Source organism: Neovison vison, chromosome 7 (genome assembly GCF_020171115.1).
Source record: "Neovison vison isolate M4711 chromosome 7, ASM_NN_V1, whole genome shotgun sequence".
NCBI lineage: Eukaryota > Metazoa > Chordata > Mammalia > Carnivora > Mustelidae > Neogale > Neogale vison.
In genome coordinates, this window is record NC_058097.1 from 156,304,106 (window position 1) to 156,323,275 (window position 19,170).

General features: G+C 40.4%; 2 protein-coding genes and 1 pseudogene across 2 annotated transcripts in view; all 3 read left to right on the forward strand.

Moving 5' to 3' along the window:
* LOC122912694 (olfactory receptor 481) overlaps nucleotides 1-11,521 on the forward strand; it is a 75,801-nt gene extending 64,280 nt beyond the window's left edge. The window contains exon 2 of the transcript XR_006385666.1: nucleotides 11,497-11,521. The gene's annotated coding sequence lies outside the window, so the exon portion shown is untranslated. The remainder of the gene's footprint in view (nucleotides 1-11,496) is intronic.
* Nucleotides 11,522-16,231: 4,710 nt separating this feature from the next.
* Nucleotides 16,232-16,358, forward strand: LOC122914712 (annotated as a pseudogene).
* A 679-nt stretch (nucleotides 16,359-17,037) lies between these two features.
* LOC122912700 (olfactory receptor 1044-like) lies at nucleotides 17,038-17,973 on the forward strand. The gene has a single exon (XM_044258763.1). The coding sequence runs from the start codon at nucleotides 17,044-17,046 to the stop codon at nucleotides 17,971-17,973; it is 930 nt and encodes a 309-aa protein (XP_044114698.1). The 5' UTR covers nucleotides 17,038-17,043.
* The last annotated feature ends 1,197 nt before the right edge of the window (nucleotides 17,974-19,170 follow it).

Consider the following 19,170-nt stretch of genomic DNA (forward strand, 5'->3'; position numbering starts at 1 on the left):
TTTACTGAAGCAAGGGGATGGGACCCATGGGCAGAAAGAGCTGCTGCCCCAGGGTTGTGATGGATGGCTGATTATATACTTTGGAGTTGGGGGAGGTAAAGAAAAGGGAGGTCTCAAAAGGATTTTCATTTGTTAAAGACTCGCAGGATACTGGAGGTTTTGTTACTGTCCAGTTAAGGTTGCTTTTCTCTCTAGCAAGACATTAACATGAGGACAGTTGGGAACTTCCTGGAGGAATATCACATTTATCCCCCCTAGGAGGTGGGGGGTGGGAGGATTTGCAGGGTGACAGCTTGTGCTTTGTCCTTAGCTAAACCTTCTGCTGCCTCATCACTGTGTTCATCAATAACCAGCTCTTGTTGATTTTACCTCCTAAGTTCCTATCAAATGTATCCACTTTTTGCATTTCAATGATGTGGAAAACAATGCAGAAGAAAAAACTTTAAATTTCCTTCCTACCTACAGCTCCCTGACAAGTCCTTGAAATAGGCAGAGTAGACATTCCTCCAGGAACTCAGCTGCCTCTGTGTTAATACTTTGCTAAGGGCAAAAGGCAATCTTCGCCCAACCCCCAAGATCTTTAAGTCTAATTTAACATATAAAAATTCCTTTAGAAATTTCCTTTATCTCTAAGCACCCCAAGATATGTGTTGGCAATCATCTCCCCAGCCTGTGGCCCACCGATATACATCTGAAGGGTCTCACTGATGGGGTTTGGGAATGTAGGTGAGGTTGGGTGGGGTGAGATCCAGAGCCAAAGACCAAGAAAGAATTCTTGGGACATCTTTGATGCAAAATGGTGGTCTTATTAAAGCACAGAGATAGTGGGCAGAAAGAGCTGCTGCACTGTGGTCTGGAGGAGTGGCTGATTATTACTCAGGAGTTGGGGAGATGAGAACAAAGGAGGTGTCCAGAAGGACTGTCATATGCTAAAGGAGACTCAGGATATTGGAGGCGTGGATATTGTCAAGCCAAGGCTGCTTTTCCCTCTAGTGAGACGCTAATGTGAAGACAGCTGGGAGCTTCTTGGAGTAATGTTACATTCCTCCTATCACAGTCCTTGTCAGTGGGCTACAGGTTCAAGAGAAATTCAATTTTATTTACATTTTCTTCTGCCTCAGCCTCCCTCAGTTTCATGGAGGGGAAGGTGATTTTAGGGCTCCAGGAAACTGAGTTATGGATCTTTGAAAGTTAGGCTAGCTTTTAGTAAGAAAGCTTTTTCCTTGTAAATCCCTGAGACATTTGCAAACTGGGGGAGACCCCTGGCCTGCAGGACTGGGATCTCTGTCAGTTAACCATTTGTTCTTCCTTTAGAGCAGCCAGGAGTGCTTGAGGAATGTCCCACATATCACATGGGGGGTGGGGAGATGGAGTGTAGGGCGCCAGCTTCTGCTTTGTCTTCAGCTATCTTCTGCTCCCTCATCATCATGACTAAGGTTTCATTAGACGGGAATAAATGACTTTTTCCCAACAACAGCTAGCCCCCTCAGAGTCCTGGAAACCTTGCTTCCAAAATTCTTCAGAGACTTATGCTCTCCCTGACTCGGTCCCAACTTGAAAGTATATAATGGGCTATCCCTCATGACCCTACTGCAGCTCTTTCCACCCAAAGGTCCATCCCCATGCTTTAATAAAACCATCTTTTTGCAGCAAAGACATCTCAAGAATTCTTTCTTGGCTGTCAACTTCAAACCCTAAGGTCTTTCCTACATCATCAACACTGCAGTAGTTGTCCTTATTGCTTTTCCTTTTTTTTTTTTTTTAATTTATTTATTTGACAGATCACAAGCAGGCAGAGAGGCAAGCAGAGAGAGAGAAGGGGGAAGCAGGCTCCCTGCTGAGTGGAGAGCCCGTTGAGGGGCTCCATCTCAGGATCCTGAGATCATGACCCAAGCCGAAGGCAGAGGCTTAACCCACTGAGCCACCCAGGTGCCCCTTTATTGCTTTTCCTATAAGCACAACAACCAGAGGGAATTATTTATTAAAAGGATTTACTATTATTCATTTTTTGCACTATCAAATAATTGAGCCCTTAGTTAAAGTGGCTCATAAAGAAAACAATGGCCCACTGACCAGTTCTTCACAAATCCAAATTCCAATTTCTAGCAGGGAAACATTTTTGACTCTTTAAACTAGTTCATGTTTAAGATACCCCAGTGTCTGTAAATAAAATGCTTTCCTAAAGAAAAATTAGGATTTCTTTCTGTGTTTTGCTTGTGATATTGTGATGAATAATAAGAAATATATGTTTGGTCTTGGTCTTGGTTTCTAGCACCGGAGTTCTTAAAACCTTCAGAATTTCCTAAGTGGTGAGAGCAACCAAGGAGCCTTTTGTTGTGTTAATGAGGTGACTCTGGGATTGCATGTTGGGATGGGTTCTGTGTTGGGAGTGGGGGTTGGGGAACAACCATGCGATAAGAGGAGTGAAACTTTCAAGTCTACCCCCTGATTTCTGGGGAAGACAGAGAGGCTGGGTATTGAATTAGCCACTGTAAACAATCAGGCCCAGGTAATGAAGCATCCATAAAACCCCAAAGGGAGGGGCTGGAGAGCTTCCAGATTGGTGAACTCATAGAGATTTGGGGAGACTGGTGTGCTCAGAGAGTAAGGAAGCTCCACACCCTTTCCCATGCCCTGTGCATCTCTTCCATCTGGCAGTTCCTGAGTTATATCCTTACATAATAAATCAGTAATGTAATATATAAAATGTTTCTCTGAGTTGTGGGAGCTGCTGTAGCAAATTAAACCTGAGGTAGGGGTAGTAGAAACCTATAGCTCAGTCGGCCAGAAGTACAGGTAACCACCTGAATTTGTGAGTATTGTCTGAAGTACAAGCAGGGTTTGTAGGAACCTCTACCCCATAGCTGGTGGGTCAGACACACAGGTGATATCTGGGTTTGGGACTGACAGTGGAAGTTAGGTCATGGGGAGGAAGGGGAGGGAGTTTTGTGGGACTGTGCCCTTAATGTTAGGATCTAATGTTATCTCCAGGTAGATAGCGTCAGAACTGAGTTGCATTGTATGACACTCAGTCAATGTCCAGAGAATTACTTAGTGGCTCTGGGGAGGATACTACCCACCCCCATTGGAATTAATGACCAGAACCTTTACTGCTATTTTCCCTATTTATTTAATTTGTTGTTTTTTTTTTAAAGATTTTATTTATTTATTTGACAGACAGAGATCACAAGTAGGCAGAGAGGCAGGCAGAGAGAGAGAGGAGGAAGCAGGCTCCCCGCTGAGCAGAGAGCCCGATGCGGGACTCCATCCCAGGACCCCGAGATCATGACCTGAGCCGAAGGCAGTGGCCCAACCCACTGTGCCACCCAGGCGCCCCCCCTATTTATTTAATTTGAACATAATTGTTATAAGGAGAAAAACAGTGGTTTTTTCCAAGTCTTGAGAATTACCTCAGATATTACTGGTTGAGTTCATTATAACAAGGTCAGAACAGAATAATCAAGGGTGATCTTTAAAAAAGTGGGGGGGTGCCTGGGTGGCTCCATGGATTAAGCCTCTGCCTTCGGCTCAGGTCATGATTTCAGGGTCCTGGATGGAGTCCCGTATCAGGCTCTCTGCTCAGCAGGGAGCCTTCTTCCCCCCCTTCCCCCCACCTGCTTCTCTGCCTACTTGTGATCTCTCTGTCAACTAAATAAATAAAATCTTTAAAAAAAGAAAAATCAAGGGTGAGATACCAAAACAGAATAAATTTAGTTCAATATTCTGCAAAGTTAAAACAAAAATTAATAATTTCTCACAACTGACAAGCAAGTATCAAGTTTGAAAGATATATAGCAATAAACAAGTAGAGCTAAAGCAGTATCTTGCCAGCAAGTTTATTAAAAGTAAGCATCTCAACTTTATTCTAGTTAAGTAAGGAATATAAATCTTGGGGTGCCTGGGTGGCTCAGTCGTTACGCATCTGCCTTTGGCTCAGGTTATGATCCCAGTGTCCTGGGATCAAGCCCCACATCAGGCTCCCCACTTGGTGGGAAGCCTGCTTCTCCTTCTCGCACTCCCCCAGCTTGTGTTCCCTCTCTCACTGTCTCTCTCTCTCTGTCAATTAAATAAATAAAATCTTTAAATATATATATATTTATATATATGTAAATACCCCCTCAAAATAGGTCCTTAGTTCACATATATGTGAAAAATATTTTTCCAATGTTTTACTTGTCTATACAAAGTTATAATGGAGAATTCAGTTGATTTTCATCTCAAAGTCTATTGTTACTTAAAAATGCAGTTTCTTAATCTTTCAAATTTGCAGCTATTGATACAAGCCCTGTGGTTATAACTCTAATCAAGGCTGAGTTAAATAGCTTAATGGTTAAAATTTTTATTTCTACAGCTTGTACCATTTTTCTCATTAGCCCTAAGTTCTTATGTAGTCCTCAACTGACATTCTATATACCTCCACCATTCATATTAATATACACATTCATATATGTTCCACTCCTTCCATTTTTCATGATGTTGGACTTAGTAATGGATACTTAGGTATATCAAAAACATGAGCAACAAAAGAAAATATAGGCTAATTTGCTATATTAAAGTTACAACTTTTGTACTTCAAAGGCAACTATCCATCAGCGGAGAAATAACACAAAGAATAGGAGAAAATATTTGCATGTCATATCTGATTAGGCCTTGTAGCAAATTATAAAGAAATAGCACTTACAATTCAATACAAACAACTCAATTTTTAAAATGATTTTATTTTTAAGTAATATTGCACCCAGTGTGGGGCTCAAACTCACAACCCTGAGATCAGGAGTTGCAAGCTCTATTGACTGAGCAAGCCAGGCACCCCACCAGTAACCCAATTTAAAATGGGCACTGTGGGCCGCCTGGGTGGCTCAGATGGTTGAGTGTCAGACTCTTGATTGCAGCTCAGGTCATGATCTCAGGGTCATGAGATAGAGACCTGTGTGGTGGGATTCTCTCTCTCCCTGTGTCCCTCCTTCTTACTCTCTCTCTCAAAAAAATCAAATAGACATTGTTCTGCTTCTGGAACCCTGGCCCCCTCACTGCTTCAGCCATAACAGAAGCTTCTGTGACTCACTGTTTTCCACTAGGACAGGAAGAAAGAATGTTTGCACTAAAATTAATATACTGCTACTACTATTATGATGTTACTCTTAGTTCTTATCATCATTATTATTCAGTCCTACTAGTATGGTGGCTCTGAAGCCAAGGCTTTCTTACCTTATTGCAATTATAAGCAAAGACATTTGTGAGCTCATTAGAACAATTACTTGCCTCTGATGTGGAAGTTGTTTTCCTGAAACTAGACTTTGGGTTTGGATTAGTTGGCGCAGAGTAGATGGTTTTAATGACTCCTCAGGGAACCGGGCAGACATTGCTCATAGTCAATTTCAGAGACCACACTGAGGCTGAAGATTCGTTCAGGGATTCACATCTCCTATATTTGGAACTGAAGCTGAGGTGCAGAACTGAAGACTAGCCCCAGAGACCTAGTTGGTGAGACTCTGTCTCTGCCTATCTCTGTCTCCCCAACAGCTCAAGGTAATACATCTGCAAGGCACAGCACTTCTCCCTGATAATGGGGACATTAGAGCAGCAGGGCATGTCATTAATTCTTAACTCTCTTCCTCTCTCTATTATATATACATTCTTAACTACATATATGTATTCAATCAGAAATTATGAATACTAGAGAAATTCATCTTCTCCCACTAAGAGGCCTGAAACTCCCTGGCTCTTTGAAACGAAACAAATCTGGCATTTTTAATAAAAATTCTAAAATCTCTCTTAATGGCTTTAGGGATGACTGGTAAGTACTGTCTGAATCTGAAGCTTGCCCCACCACTGAAAGGGGCTATCTGGGCAAGTTTCATTCAGGAATCAACACACGCTTGGAAACAATTTCCCATGTCTGCTGCTTTCTGGCAAACGTACACATACTGACTAAGTGAAGGATGAGAGATATTCTAGGAAGGGTAGGATCTAGGTTTCAAGCAAATAGAATCTGACTTATAGTGAAGCTAGCTAGAAGAGAAAAAGTGAGACTAAAGAAGACATTTTTAAACTCATATAAAAAGATTACTTTTGTGGAAATAGCCAAAAAGATACTGACTCTCTTACTAGGTTGTTGGACAGTAAAACAATTATCAACATCTTCACATTCAGTTGTCACAGTTGTCCTACTCTGTCCTGTTTTAGCGGATTGCTCTTCTCAGCTGAATTCTAATAATTAAGGAGATGAGTGTTTTAATTTTTGTTTTTCTTGTCAAATTACACACAAAGTGTATTTTAAGCTTGTGCATTTACTGATTAAGTGCTTGGGAGAGAAGTATCCAAACACATAATAACAGTACAAACACAAATGCAAAAGCAATATGCAATGTGCAAAAACGGAACTTGAAATTGGGCATAACTAAGTACATGGACTGAAGTGAAAAGGTCTTCTTATTTAACTTCATGTGTTTGTGAATAAGCTAAAGTGATTCTGAAAATAGAATGGAGACAATTATAGAGCTGAGTATGTAACAGCAGCTTGGAAGCATGAATTAGCTACTTACTGCTCTATGGTAGATATTCAGTTGATCAATAAAGGACGTTTCTCACATAAATTGGTGTTGAAAGGAGTAAGAAAGAAAAGGATGTGAGGGTTCAGTCTAGCAATGAATATGCTTTGAGTGTCTATCCATGGGGGAGGAGGATACACCTGGAGTACCAAATGCCAACATTCTATCGGATTCATTCGGTCTCTATTCATCTCACGTTATGCTTTAAGTCATATGAAGATGTCAACAGTGCCCATGCCAGTTGTGCCTTAACATCTTTTTTTCAAGTTTGAATATATATTTCTTCTATCTTTCACACTTATCTATCACTGCTTAATGATTTGGCTAGTTATAGAATTCTTGGCTGGAAAGAAATACTTTTACTTGAGTATTTTGAGCCAACGTATTGTCTTCCAGTTTTGAGCATAGCTGTTGTGAGGTATGTTGGTGCTTTCTAATACCGTTTTAGAAATATCTCTCTCTCTCTCTCTCTCTCTCTCTTTCTAGAAAGTTTTTAGGATTTGAAATTTTATGATGGTATAACTTGGTGTGTGACTGCTTTCACTTAGTCAGCTGGGTAACTGATTTTTTTTTAAAGATTTTTACTTATTTATTTGACAGAGAGAGATCACAAGTAGGTGGAGAGGCAGACAGAGAGAGAAGGAGGGGAAGCAGGCTCCCCACTGAGTAGAGAGCCCCATGCAGGGCTCCATCCCAGGACCCTGAGATCATGACCCGAACCAAAGGCAGAGGCTTTAGCCCACTGAGCCACCCAGGTGCCCGGGGTAACTGATATTTTAACATCTTCTTGGATTATAAAAAATCATGATATAGCATCAGAATTCCTTCCATTGAACATTTTAGACCAACCTTTTACCCAGACGTTTTTCTTCTTCAGAAATCAATTGCTACAGTTGGTCTCTAGTGTAGGTGGAGTGTTATCAGAAGGTATGCCTGTCGTGGTGTAATTCAAGGAAGGAGTGAGAGAAAATAGGATTTAAAGAGAAGATCCATAGGAGCAAATGTCATTTAAAAAAAAAAAATCATGTTCAGTGATGTTTGTACACACTAACGCTGTGGGATTTCTCTGTATGGAGCTGACACCAGAACTGTGCCAAAGGAATGCTATTTACATCTACTCAGTCCCTCTGTTTATTCATTGTTTTCCTCAATGTCTGATGTTTTCTCATTCCCCACCTTTCTCCAGAAGAAAAAAATTCAAGGACAAAAAAAATGACTGAAGAAATTCAGTGCACCAGACCCAAACACCTCCTTCACGAGTTCCCAGAAGATCAAGAATATCAGAGTTCCCTTTTTGTGTTTTTCTTAGCTTTGAATGTCATCATCCTGGCATGGAAACAGGAGACAATTCTGATACCCCAATTTGGTTGGGATCTCCTTCGTCTCATGCACATTTTAGGCTGCAGGGGGCGCTGTCTTCCCCTCTGCATTCTACACAGTCTCCTGTTACAGAAAACAACCATTATCACCATGGACACCCTTACACAGATTAATTTCTTACATGCTCTGCTCATCAGGGATGATTGTCTCTTGGCCAGAGTATCCTATGGCGAATCCATATCCACTGGCCACCTTATGAATTGTGCAATCATGGTGTCTAAAGAAATCCAAAATAACTTGCTGTCCAGGACTCCCTTGAGTTCAAGGGCCCATGTAAAGGTAGCCTCTCTACTGCTGCTTACTGACTGGCCCATCATCCATCTCTTGTCTTACATAGCTACACGGACTCTAGCTCTTGGATGTTAGGGATTTGGCATAACAGAGAACCAGCTTTTTTGTTGTTATGTCTCTGTAAAGACCCCCAGGGCTACTAGGAGTGTTTTCATCTCCCTCAACCTGGATTTAGTCCCAATGATTCTCCCCACTGAAACCTTTTTTAAGCTAAATTTTCCATTTCTCATTCCTGGGTCCATCCAGCTTCCTTGTTTGAAATTCCAAAACAAACTGGCGCAAGCCCTGTCCTGACTTGGACCAGGTGACCAAGGGCAGGAGCATGTTTGAATCAGTTGTCACATGCCCCAAGGCATTCTTAGGGAAGAAATTTCCCACAGACAGTACCAAAGAAAAAGACTGTTGAATGGACTTCAAAGGAAAGCAGTTCTTGCTGTTAAGAATTAAGTTGAACTGGTACCACATGCCTTAGAAACTGGGATAATATGAGTAACAAAAATAATTATTTATCAAATCCAGGATATCAAAATGTTTCATGTAAAACAAGAGTAACCACCCATATTAGAAATTTTGCTTAGTGGTTCTTTATTGTTTTCTCAAATAAAAATTTTCTTTATACTGCTCCTTTTTTCTCTGTTGCCTTTTGTGGGGATCTCTGGATGGTAAATACAGAAGGCATTCATTTCTCAGGTTGTGTAACATACCTTGTTTATTGGAGCTTATGTAAGTGTAAATAGCAAAAATCCAAATTACTCTCATCTGTAGACTTTGCTGTCTGAAGGAAAATACATATCAGATTAATTTTACTTTCCAAGAACTCGGTGTATCATTTTACTGCAAAATAGTTTTCTCTCATAGCACATTACTGAACAAATCCTACAGGTCAGTATGTTGATGTCACTCAGATCAGTCACTGACAGATGCCCTCCATCAGGCATCCAAAACGCAATACCCCTAATATAATCGCTGCCCAAATTATCTCTTTTCTCAGATCATAAAAAGGCCTTTCTTAAGCCAGACAGCAAAACTGTTTCGTGGGAAGTCACAGCATGAGCATATGACTCACAAATACAAACACAGTAAATACAAGAGTGAAGAAGCCTTTCTTTACTCTGCAGGTTGAGCTTTTCCCCTCAGACAATAACACCCACCTTTCTTCCAGGCCTATTTAAATTTTGGTAACATTTGGACAGAATTATAAATAAACATTCCCGGTTGCTAAACTTACTCTGCACTATTAAGATGGGGACTTTCCACCAAGGAAAATCTAAATGTGTAATGAAGCCAAATGAAATGAAATGAAACCAAAAGCAACAGCGACTCTAAGGCAAACATGGTAATTCAGAGCACCCACCAACTCACCGTTCTTCACAGCTGACTGAGTTCTTGGTTGTGGGAGAACAAAGTACTAGCGGTTTTTTTTTTTTTTAAAGATTTTATTTATTTATTTGACAGAGAGAGAGGAGGAAGCAGGCTCCCTGCTGAGCAGAGAGCCCGATGCGGGCCTCGATCCCAGGACCCTGAGATCATGACCTGAGCCGAAGGCAGCGGCTTAACCCACTGAGCCACCCAGGTGCCCAGTACTAGCGGTTTTGAGATACGCCTCCAGTTACCGCACCAGAGAATGTTCGCTTTTAAAGTTTGTCCCCAGCTAAATGAATGAATTGTGTACCTTCCTTCAACTCAAGTCCTTCCTAAAAATTGCAATTAAATCTATGACCCAGGGATTCTTCAAAATACCTTCCCCTTCAGAATCTCACTCCTAGATCTAGAACTTTTTTCCCGATTGTGCTGAGGAATGGAGCACATTGTAAGTTCTGGCCTCAAAGTGCCATGGCTAGTTTCCCTCAGTTTTGTTGGTATCAGTTTCTCTCCTAACCTCCCTCCTGCTGGGCACTTGCTCAGACAAGATGTGTCATCTGCTTTCTGCAAGAACAGACTTTAGGAGGCCTAGCCATCCCCCCACCTCTCCCTCAGATATTTAATTCCTATAACTAGCTCATTTGAGAATGAGAATTTCCATAGAAAACCCAATTCTCAATAAAAGGCACATTGATTATCATTTGACCGGGGACTAGATGTGAGTTATGACAGGAAGGGCAGTGGTTTAGCTGACTCTCTGCCTCTGTCCCTTACTCCAGCCCTCACGACAGGCCTTCAGTGCCAGGGACTCTCAAAATAGAAGTCCTATTGCCTTATGTCAGGATAATCTGCTTGTAAACAGATACGGCATTTGCAAAACGATGGACTTCTTCAGCTCAGGAAATCGAACCTGCATTTTACTCTATACCATCCATGGCCTAGAAACTCTCTCCTCCAGAGAGAATGAAAAGTCATACATCTACCTGCTACAAGTTACTTAAAATGGCAAAGCTGACTGGGAAAGGTCACTGGAATCATGTCTCTGTGTCTGACACAAGCACATATCTCTTCTAGCTTCCTTCTCTTTGGTGTGAAGGAATGAACTTGGGAAATGCTGAGAGACAGCAAATGCACTTTCCAGTTGGAGACTATTCTCACCTTAGCTCCCTCGCTTTGAAGGCCAGTGTTGAGGGCAGTGTTCTTTGCAGCCATGCTTTATGGGATGGGTCACATCTCTTCAACTAATGGCCTAGAGGTCTAGGTTCCAGAAACTGGAGAACTTTCCTGGACACACCGGGTGTACTTATTGCCCCAATTTCAGTCCAATGGGGAACGGGGAAGGGAGAGAGAAAGGGAAGGAAGCCTATGGAACCATTAGAATATTTAGTTGCTGACCTGGCTTTGAATATGACTTTATTCCTTAATTTGGTTCAACAGGAAATATATAGCCAGAGGGTAAATGAAGATGCTTTTCTCTTCGTTGTCTGTTGTTATAAATATGCTAGCCAAGGTTACCTTTTCTCTGCAAACGAAAATGTCCCATATGTGCATCCTAGGCACATAATCTTTGCATAACCTTACCCTGTCTTCTATAAAGCATTTGCTGGGCACCTGCCCCAGCCACAACTTCAAGGCCACCCACTGCATATACCCTGCTAAGGGAAAGAAGACAGTTCCAAGTATCACACCAAAGGTTCTGGACTTCAGAGTCATCCTGAGTATACACACTAAAGCATCAGAATGCAAGCCATCATTAGTCACCAGGATGATGCAGGGATTTTACTCCCAAGGGTGGCTTAAATCAAATGTAAAATATCTCCTAGAAACTCTGTATATACTGTTCCCTTGGTACCCAGGAAGCTCTGAAATAACAAGAGATAAGAGACTCATTACGTTTTATAAATACTCGCAGGTTTGTCGGTATGGAACACAGAAGCCAAGTCTCCCAGTCAGATATGAAGAAATCTGTTTGTCTCACTGGAAATACTCGAAGTGGACGCTTCCAGAACGTTGGAAATCCTGACTGACTGTCCGATAGGTGCTTGGTAAGTTTTATTCATTTCCAAGGCTTCTATGGGAAAAAGTACAAGGCAGGCAAGAGAAGGGTTTCAGGTCTGGGACTGTGAAGAGGACAGGGCGTTAGGACAGCCATGCGTTGCTTCCACCTGAGAAGCAAATGCGGAAGGGTTGATTGACTTTTACTTGGAAAAGATGGGATTTTTTTGTCAGCGTGTTATTCTCTTAGGAAACCATAGCACAGGCCTGATAAACTCACAAAATCTCTGAGATCACAAGCAGATTGTTGAATGAGTAAAACTTTCTCAGAAACAGATACTTAGTTTTTAACCAGATTCTCAAAGTAGTTCATGCGCGCTTCCCTTCCCAGAGGTTAAGAAGATTTCTTAGGTTATTCAACAAAGTTGTTTGAATTGTTCAAACACAAACCAATACTCTTGAATAACACAACCAAACACAAACCAATACTCTTCAATATATTAGTTAAACATAATAAGTTTTAATGTACCCAAACAGACTAAGAAGAAAAATTACTGAACCCATTTTAAATTTTCTCATAGGAATCTAAGTTTGCAAGTATGTACTTATATATATGTATATATACACACACACATATATATATATATATAAATCATATCATAAAGGAATCATAATGTGGAAGCAGTGTAGTTTAGCCTGAGGACTCCAAAATCATCCCACCTGGTTTCAAATCCTGGCTCATCTACTTTCTCTACTTTGTAAATTTGGCAAAAATTACTGAATATTTCTGTGTCTCAGTTTCCTCATGAGAAAATGGGGGAAATGGTAATTATGTATTAAATAAAATAATGTATAAAGTAGAATGAATGAATCTGGGCACATTAGAAGTATTTAAATAATCACTGGTTATTATCACTAAGTTTGAGAGTCATCAATCAGAATGCTCAGTAGTTTATTTTTTAAAGGGACCATAAGTCTTTTCTTAGGTAGGAAATTACAAGTCAAATACTTATTATGAGAAAGTCATTATTTTGTTTTTCCTGGAATTTATCATCAGGCCTAGTTATATTCTAAGAACTGACAGACTAAGCACTCATCAGTAAGCCTTAAACTTAATTGCCCATGAAGACAATCAGAGTCTATAATGGGTTGAAAACTGTTAAGAAAGAGCATTCAATTAGAAGATTTCTGAATGCAAAAAAAAAAAGCATTTCCATAGGATAAATGATGAATAAATATTTTGCTATTCCAAAAGAAACTTTTTTAAAAATCTAGAAATTAGGATGCATTAACCATGTCTTAGAACCTGAACAGGTAAATGTGCAATTATGTCAATGATCACTAACATAGGAAAAATATTCTGTCATGCAAGAGCTGATAAATACAGCGAGTGTTGGTCCACTGGCTTTTTGGGTCTTTCTAGAGTTACCAACTTGTTCTGCATCACAGTTAAGTAAGAACCATTATACTTTGAAGGGAGGCAGGGAGTCTTGACCCATTCTAGAAATAAGTATGAAAACATGTCCCCTTGCCTTTAGAGGGCACAGAATCCAGAACAACAAAATTTTACTTAGTAAGATTGCTTATGTGCCACTCCTAAAGATCTCAGTGTTTGATTTTGCTGGAAGTCATTACTGAGACAAGTAAGACCACAGCAAAATAGGCTACGTTTATCATGAGTAACTCAGGAGTATTAGAAAGGTCCATATTTAAAAAGCTCCTTACCATTTCCTGATATGAGCTAGCCTGGACATCTTCCAGCACCTCAGACAACCACTCCTTTCCCCAGACCTTAAAGATATAATTTTCCCAAAGATCTGTCCTTGAACCCCTACTGTTACCTATTTCTCTGTCCCTGATTGGTCTCGTGGATTCCCACAACTTTTACCATCTTCTGTCCATTAATGGCTCCCAAATCGATATTGCTAGCTGTGCCTGTGTGGTAGCCATCCACCATTCCCTCAGACTAAATTCAACACCCTTCCCTCTTACTCCACTCCTAGCCCAGAATTTCTGTTTCTACTAAAAGCATTACCTCACAGTGACTTGTATAAATACAGCGGTAAATCTGCTTCTTTTTCTTCTCCTCAGTATGTCCTCAACTTTATCGGTGCTTGTGTGTGTGTATGTGTGTGTGTGTGTGTGTATTTAAATTGTGTCAGATTCTTAGGAAAGAGAAAGAGACAAGGTAAAATTTAATTGAACTATCAATTCTCAGGTTATCATTATCCTGGTCTCTCAGACTTAAAACTTGAATCTCAGTCAATTGCCAAGTGACACAGACTCAGCCTTTGGGGTATCTATTTGCCCTAACATCCTAGCTGGTGTCCCTACTGATGGCACCCTCCCTCCCTTCTATCCACCCTGCCCATGCTCCCAGAGTAACTCCCTGAAAGCTTAACTCTGGTCAAGTCATTCTACTGCTCTGATGTTTAATGGGTCCACATTCACTACTGATCTAGTTATTAAAATCTCCCTGACATGGGAAGTTCTACATAATATGGCAGCCCCACCCCCATGCAGTTTGTTTCTCACGCATCTCTTTCAGATGTACTTGCTCTTAACAGAAAGGATGCTCACAGTCTCCTCAACATGCTCTGAGCTGCTCTGAATCAACTCTTCGCTTAACTATCCCTTACTAAAATGTTCTCCTTGAATCCATCTTTCACTAATTGAGGTTCTTTCCATCTTCCATGACCATCCCAGTTCATTCCAAAGGCTGCCTACTCCGTCTAGGGTACAGACCAAACTCCTCAGAATGGATGAGGCCTTCAGTTATCTAGCCCAGAGGTGCATTTACTTACGGGCAACACCACCCTTAGAGCCAAACAAAAGGGACCCTGCCTTGGCCACATTCTTCAGGGCAATCCTGAGCCTCTTCCTACTGTACCATACTCCATGGGACAAGGCCAAAGAGGTGTGCCCCCCCCCCCAAACCTCTGTTCATCCTATCCTTCCCTTCTAGACCATCTTTCAGGTACCAAGACCCTTGCCCAGATGGCCCTCAGAGTTTACAAGAGTCTAATTCCCAGATCACCTTTATAAGAGTAAACCACAATGCTAATGTTTACATACTTCAGGCTTAGGAAAAGCCAAGGGATGGTTCTTTGCAGGGGTGTGAACAGGTACATCATGTGAGCTGACAGGTTCGCACCCGCGAGCCACAACCGTGGGCCAGAAGCAGGTTCTCTCACCACCTCATCCCAGCATGAACTCCAAGGATTCTGCCTTCCAGCTTATTATAAAGGTATATTTGTTGAGAAGGAGAGCTGGAACATACTAATTTGTTATCTTTACTTTTAACTTTTACTTACTAAGGTGTAGATACATAGGCCCCCATTTGTTATTCTTGCCCTGGGCCCTGCCAGTGTCAACGGCAGGCTTGCTTCCAGGGAGCCTGTATTTTACCCACACCAATACAGGCGGTTATTTAAAGCCTTGTCTTTCTCAAGCACCAGTTGTGTTGTACAGGCTATCCGGTAGGTCTATGTGCCTGAGAGCCCCCTTGTGCTTTTGAAGCACTCTTTACAATGTTGGGAGGTAAAAATTTGATACCAGGGTCCTGGGATTGAGCCCTGCATTGGACTTTGCTCAGCAGGGAGCCTGCTTCGCCCTCTCCCTCTATTGTTTCCCCTGTTGTGCTCTCTTTCTCTCTCTGTCAAGTAAATACATAAAATCTTAAAAAAAAAAAAGTAAGAAATGCTACCTTTGTCACTATTTTTAATATTAATCAGGAAGGACTAGCCAATACAAGTTGAAATGAGAAAGGAATGAGAGATGCTATACAGAAGTGAGGGAAGAAGTTCATATCCTCACAGCTTGCATGGAGCACTGGGTGTGGTGAAAAAATAATGAATACTGTTTTTCTGAAAATAAATAAATGGGAAAAAAAAAGAAGTTCATATCCTTTTCATATTATATGAATCTGTATTTGAAAAACCCAAAAGAATCAGCTATGAACTATTTTTAAATGATAGGAAACTGTAGTACAGAAGATAGTTATAAAATTAATTTATAAAAATTGGTAGCTTTTCTATATATAAAAAGTCCCAAAAAACCCACAAAATGAAAAAAAAAACTTCCTTTACAAAAAGATACATTTGTAAATAGACTTCAAAGAAATATATAGAATGTTTATCTGTAAAGTTTAAAGAAAACTTTAAAACCCTGTTTAGGAAAGTCATTGATAAATGGCATACATACCTTACTCAAAGAAATTTTGAATGCAAAGCTGTCAATTCTCAGCAAATTAACATACCAATTCAATGCAATCACATTCTAAGTGAAAACAGGATTATTTTTTTTTGAACTTGATAAAATAATGCCAAAGTTCAAAATAGCCAGAAATTTTGTTATCAGGTATTAAAATCATTCTACAGTATTACATTTAAATGTTTGGTCCTTGTTCTAGAAGAGACTACAAAGAAAATGAATCAGAAATCAACCCAATTACTTATGAATGTTTTACTCTATGATAAGGCTGGAGTTTTAAATCAACAAAATCAACTGGAAAATTGTTACAGTAACAAATGGCATTAGAACACCTGGTTAGCTATTTGGGTAAATAAGTGAAAAGAGTTGATTACCTCATTCTTTATATCAACATTAAACTCCAGATAGAACAAGGGTTGTAACAAAAAATTAAATCCGATAGCTTTGCGCAGTGGCAGTATCATAGCCAATGAGGTTTATCTCAGGCTGATTATTGCTAATTGAAAAAATTAAATCTGATAAAGCTCAAAATAGAGCAAGAGATAATTTTTAAAATAATTTTTAATCAAAGAAAGCTTATTTAACTATGTCAGAATTCAAAAAAAGATTGATAAAGTTGACACCAATCTCTTTAAAATTTACCATGTAGCACAAAAAAAAAAAATAACACACCAATGTCGAGTGACAAACTAAGAAATAATTTGCAATACACGTATCAAACAAATGGCTGCTTTCCTTAATAAACAAAGAGTCCATGTAAATAAAATGCTTAGAAGACCCACAACCTAATGGGAAAATTATCAAAGGGACCGAACTGAGCAGTCATGAAAAAGAAATACACATGCAAATAGTTGTTTGAAAAATGTTATTAACTCCTACTCATCATTTTTAAAAATCAAGATGACACGAGTTGCCCAGAATTCACCATGATGGTGGCAAAGGTTTGAAATTTGATAAGATCTGGGTTTTGTGGGAAAACCAGCATTCTCGTACAGTGTTGTTGGGCATGTAACTTGGTGCATCTTACCTGGAGGTCAGTCGGTCAGTCTCCCTCCGAAGAGAATGGGCTCTGACTCCTCTGAGTCTCTTTTGGCAGAATAAAGCCCTATCACTAATGACAGTCTGTAATGCTGGGATTGTGAAGGCACATTTCTGTCATCTGCTACTGGAACAAGGAGGTAAGAAGCTTTTATTTTCAGTCTAATCATTTTGAAGCCATATTTCTTCTTTTTCCAACAAGAGAGAGAACAAAATGGCAAGAGGCAATCAGACCACAGTGACGGAATTTGTCCTTATGGGATTCACTGACCGTCCAGAGCTCCAGCTTCCCCTCTTTGTGGTGTTCTTGGTAATTTATCTCATCACCTTGGTAGGGAACCTTGGCATGATCCTGCTCATCAAGGTGGACTTGAAGCTCCACACTCCCATGTACTATTTCCTCAGCCACCTGGCATTCATCGATGTTTGTTACTCATCTTCCATTGGGCCCAAGATGCTGCAGAATTTATTGGTGAAGAAAAAAAACATCTCCTTTTCAGGCTGCTTTGCCCAGCTATACTTCTCCAGTGCTTTTGCCACCACCGAATGCTTCCTCTTGGCCACAATGGCCTATGACCGCTACATGGCTATCTGCAACCCGCTGATCTACACAGCCATTATGACTCCGCGGGTCTGCAAGGAGTTGGTGATAGGGGTCTACACCTATGGCTTCCTGAACTCTGTAATACAAACAGTTCTGACTTTCCAGTTGTCCTTCTGTGACTCCAACATCATCCACCACTTCTACTGTGCTGACCCCCCTCTCCTGGCCCTCTCCTGTTCAGACACCGGCAACAAAGAAAAGCAGCTCTTGATCTTCTCAGCAGTGAACCTCACTGGATCCCTCCTGACGGTCCTTATCTCCTACATTTGCATCCTCTTTTCCATTATAAAAATCCAGTCCTCCGAAGGCAAGTGCAAAGCCTTTTCTACCTGCGCCTCCCACCTCACTGTGGTCATCATCTTCTACGGGACTCTGTTCTTCATGTACCTGCAGCACCCCAAGGCAGGGGATTCATGGAAGTCCAACAAAGTGGCCTCTGTGTTTTATAGTCTCGTAATTCCCCTGCTCAACCCCCTGATCTATACCCTGAGGAACACAGAAGTAAAGGACACCCTGAAAAAGATGCTTGAGGGCAAATAGCCATAGCGAGTGAGTTGGCAGGACGTAGCTTTGGGGAGGTAGGATATGCTGACACAGTATAACCAACATGACTGAAATTTAGCAGGTCCGCTGCCATGCAGTCCACCCAGTTGGGAATTTTCTGTAAAGACCAGAAGTACTAGGCCACTTGCTTGACATGGTACTATTGAATCCAACCAGTTAATTGTGGACTAATCAGAATCTATTTACAAGCTACAGACTTAACAGCTTCATCCTTCATATGTTGAAAAAGAAGTGGCTGACTACCAATTAGGTAATAATATGAGTTCTAAATTTTAAAAAGATCCCCAAAAGCAACATTCTGGGTGCAACTATAAATTACCGAACCTGAGTACAAAACCCCACACGTGAATGTCTGTGTTATTAGAAACATTTTCCTGTATAAACATTTTCCTGCATAAAATGGCCTATATTATAGCAAATCACTTGTTTGTCTTGAAACGTATTTCTTCATAACATACTACGATAGGTGGTAGTTCAGTTTCAAGACCAGATCGTGAGAAGCTTAGTTAATCTAAATGTAGTTGAAATACTGCATGTTTAAAATGAACAGTAGATATAATGGTATTATAGCAAAAATGAGGGGAGGAAAAAATAGAAAAACTATTAATCAGTGAAATGTGGGGGATTTTGTTTGTTTAATTAGAAGTGATAAGGTTTAGGCTACTTTCAGAGACAAAGTGGCCATTTATTCAACCACCGGAGTTTAATTTTTCTCTAGGCTCTGGGAAGCCCAGCTACAGTGCAGCATAGTGGGGAGGGGGGCGGGGGGAGTCCTACCTGATCTCAAGAAAGGGAAACAGGGAGAGTCTCCGAAGATAACCAGGCCAGAGCATGCATGTTTCTGAGAAATGAAATTATTGTCTTAAATAATCTGAATGATCTAGAGAAAGACTTTCGTTTTACAACAGTTTCCATGTTCTTTATTTCTATTTTCACAGATCTGACTGTCCCACTTTCTTAGAAATCTATATAAATCTATAAATTCTTGCTGTTGTTGAGGAGAGGAGCAAGAAAAATCTCCTTTAATTTTTTATTTAGGCAAGAATAGGAGCATTCTATGATCTTTCCAAGACTCCGTTTTAATATTTCATCCAAAATCATTCTTAAGATGTACAAATATGCCATAAACCATTAGATTTTCTCCCTACGTTGTTTTCAAATGTCATTATTGTT

Bases quoted from the DNA above. Each gene is read 5' to 3' on its own strand.
- LOC122912700 (XM_044258763.1), top strand. From the start codon at position 17,044: ATGGCAAGAGGCAATCAGACCACAGTGACGGAATTTGTCCTTATGGGA.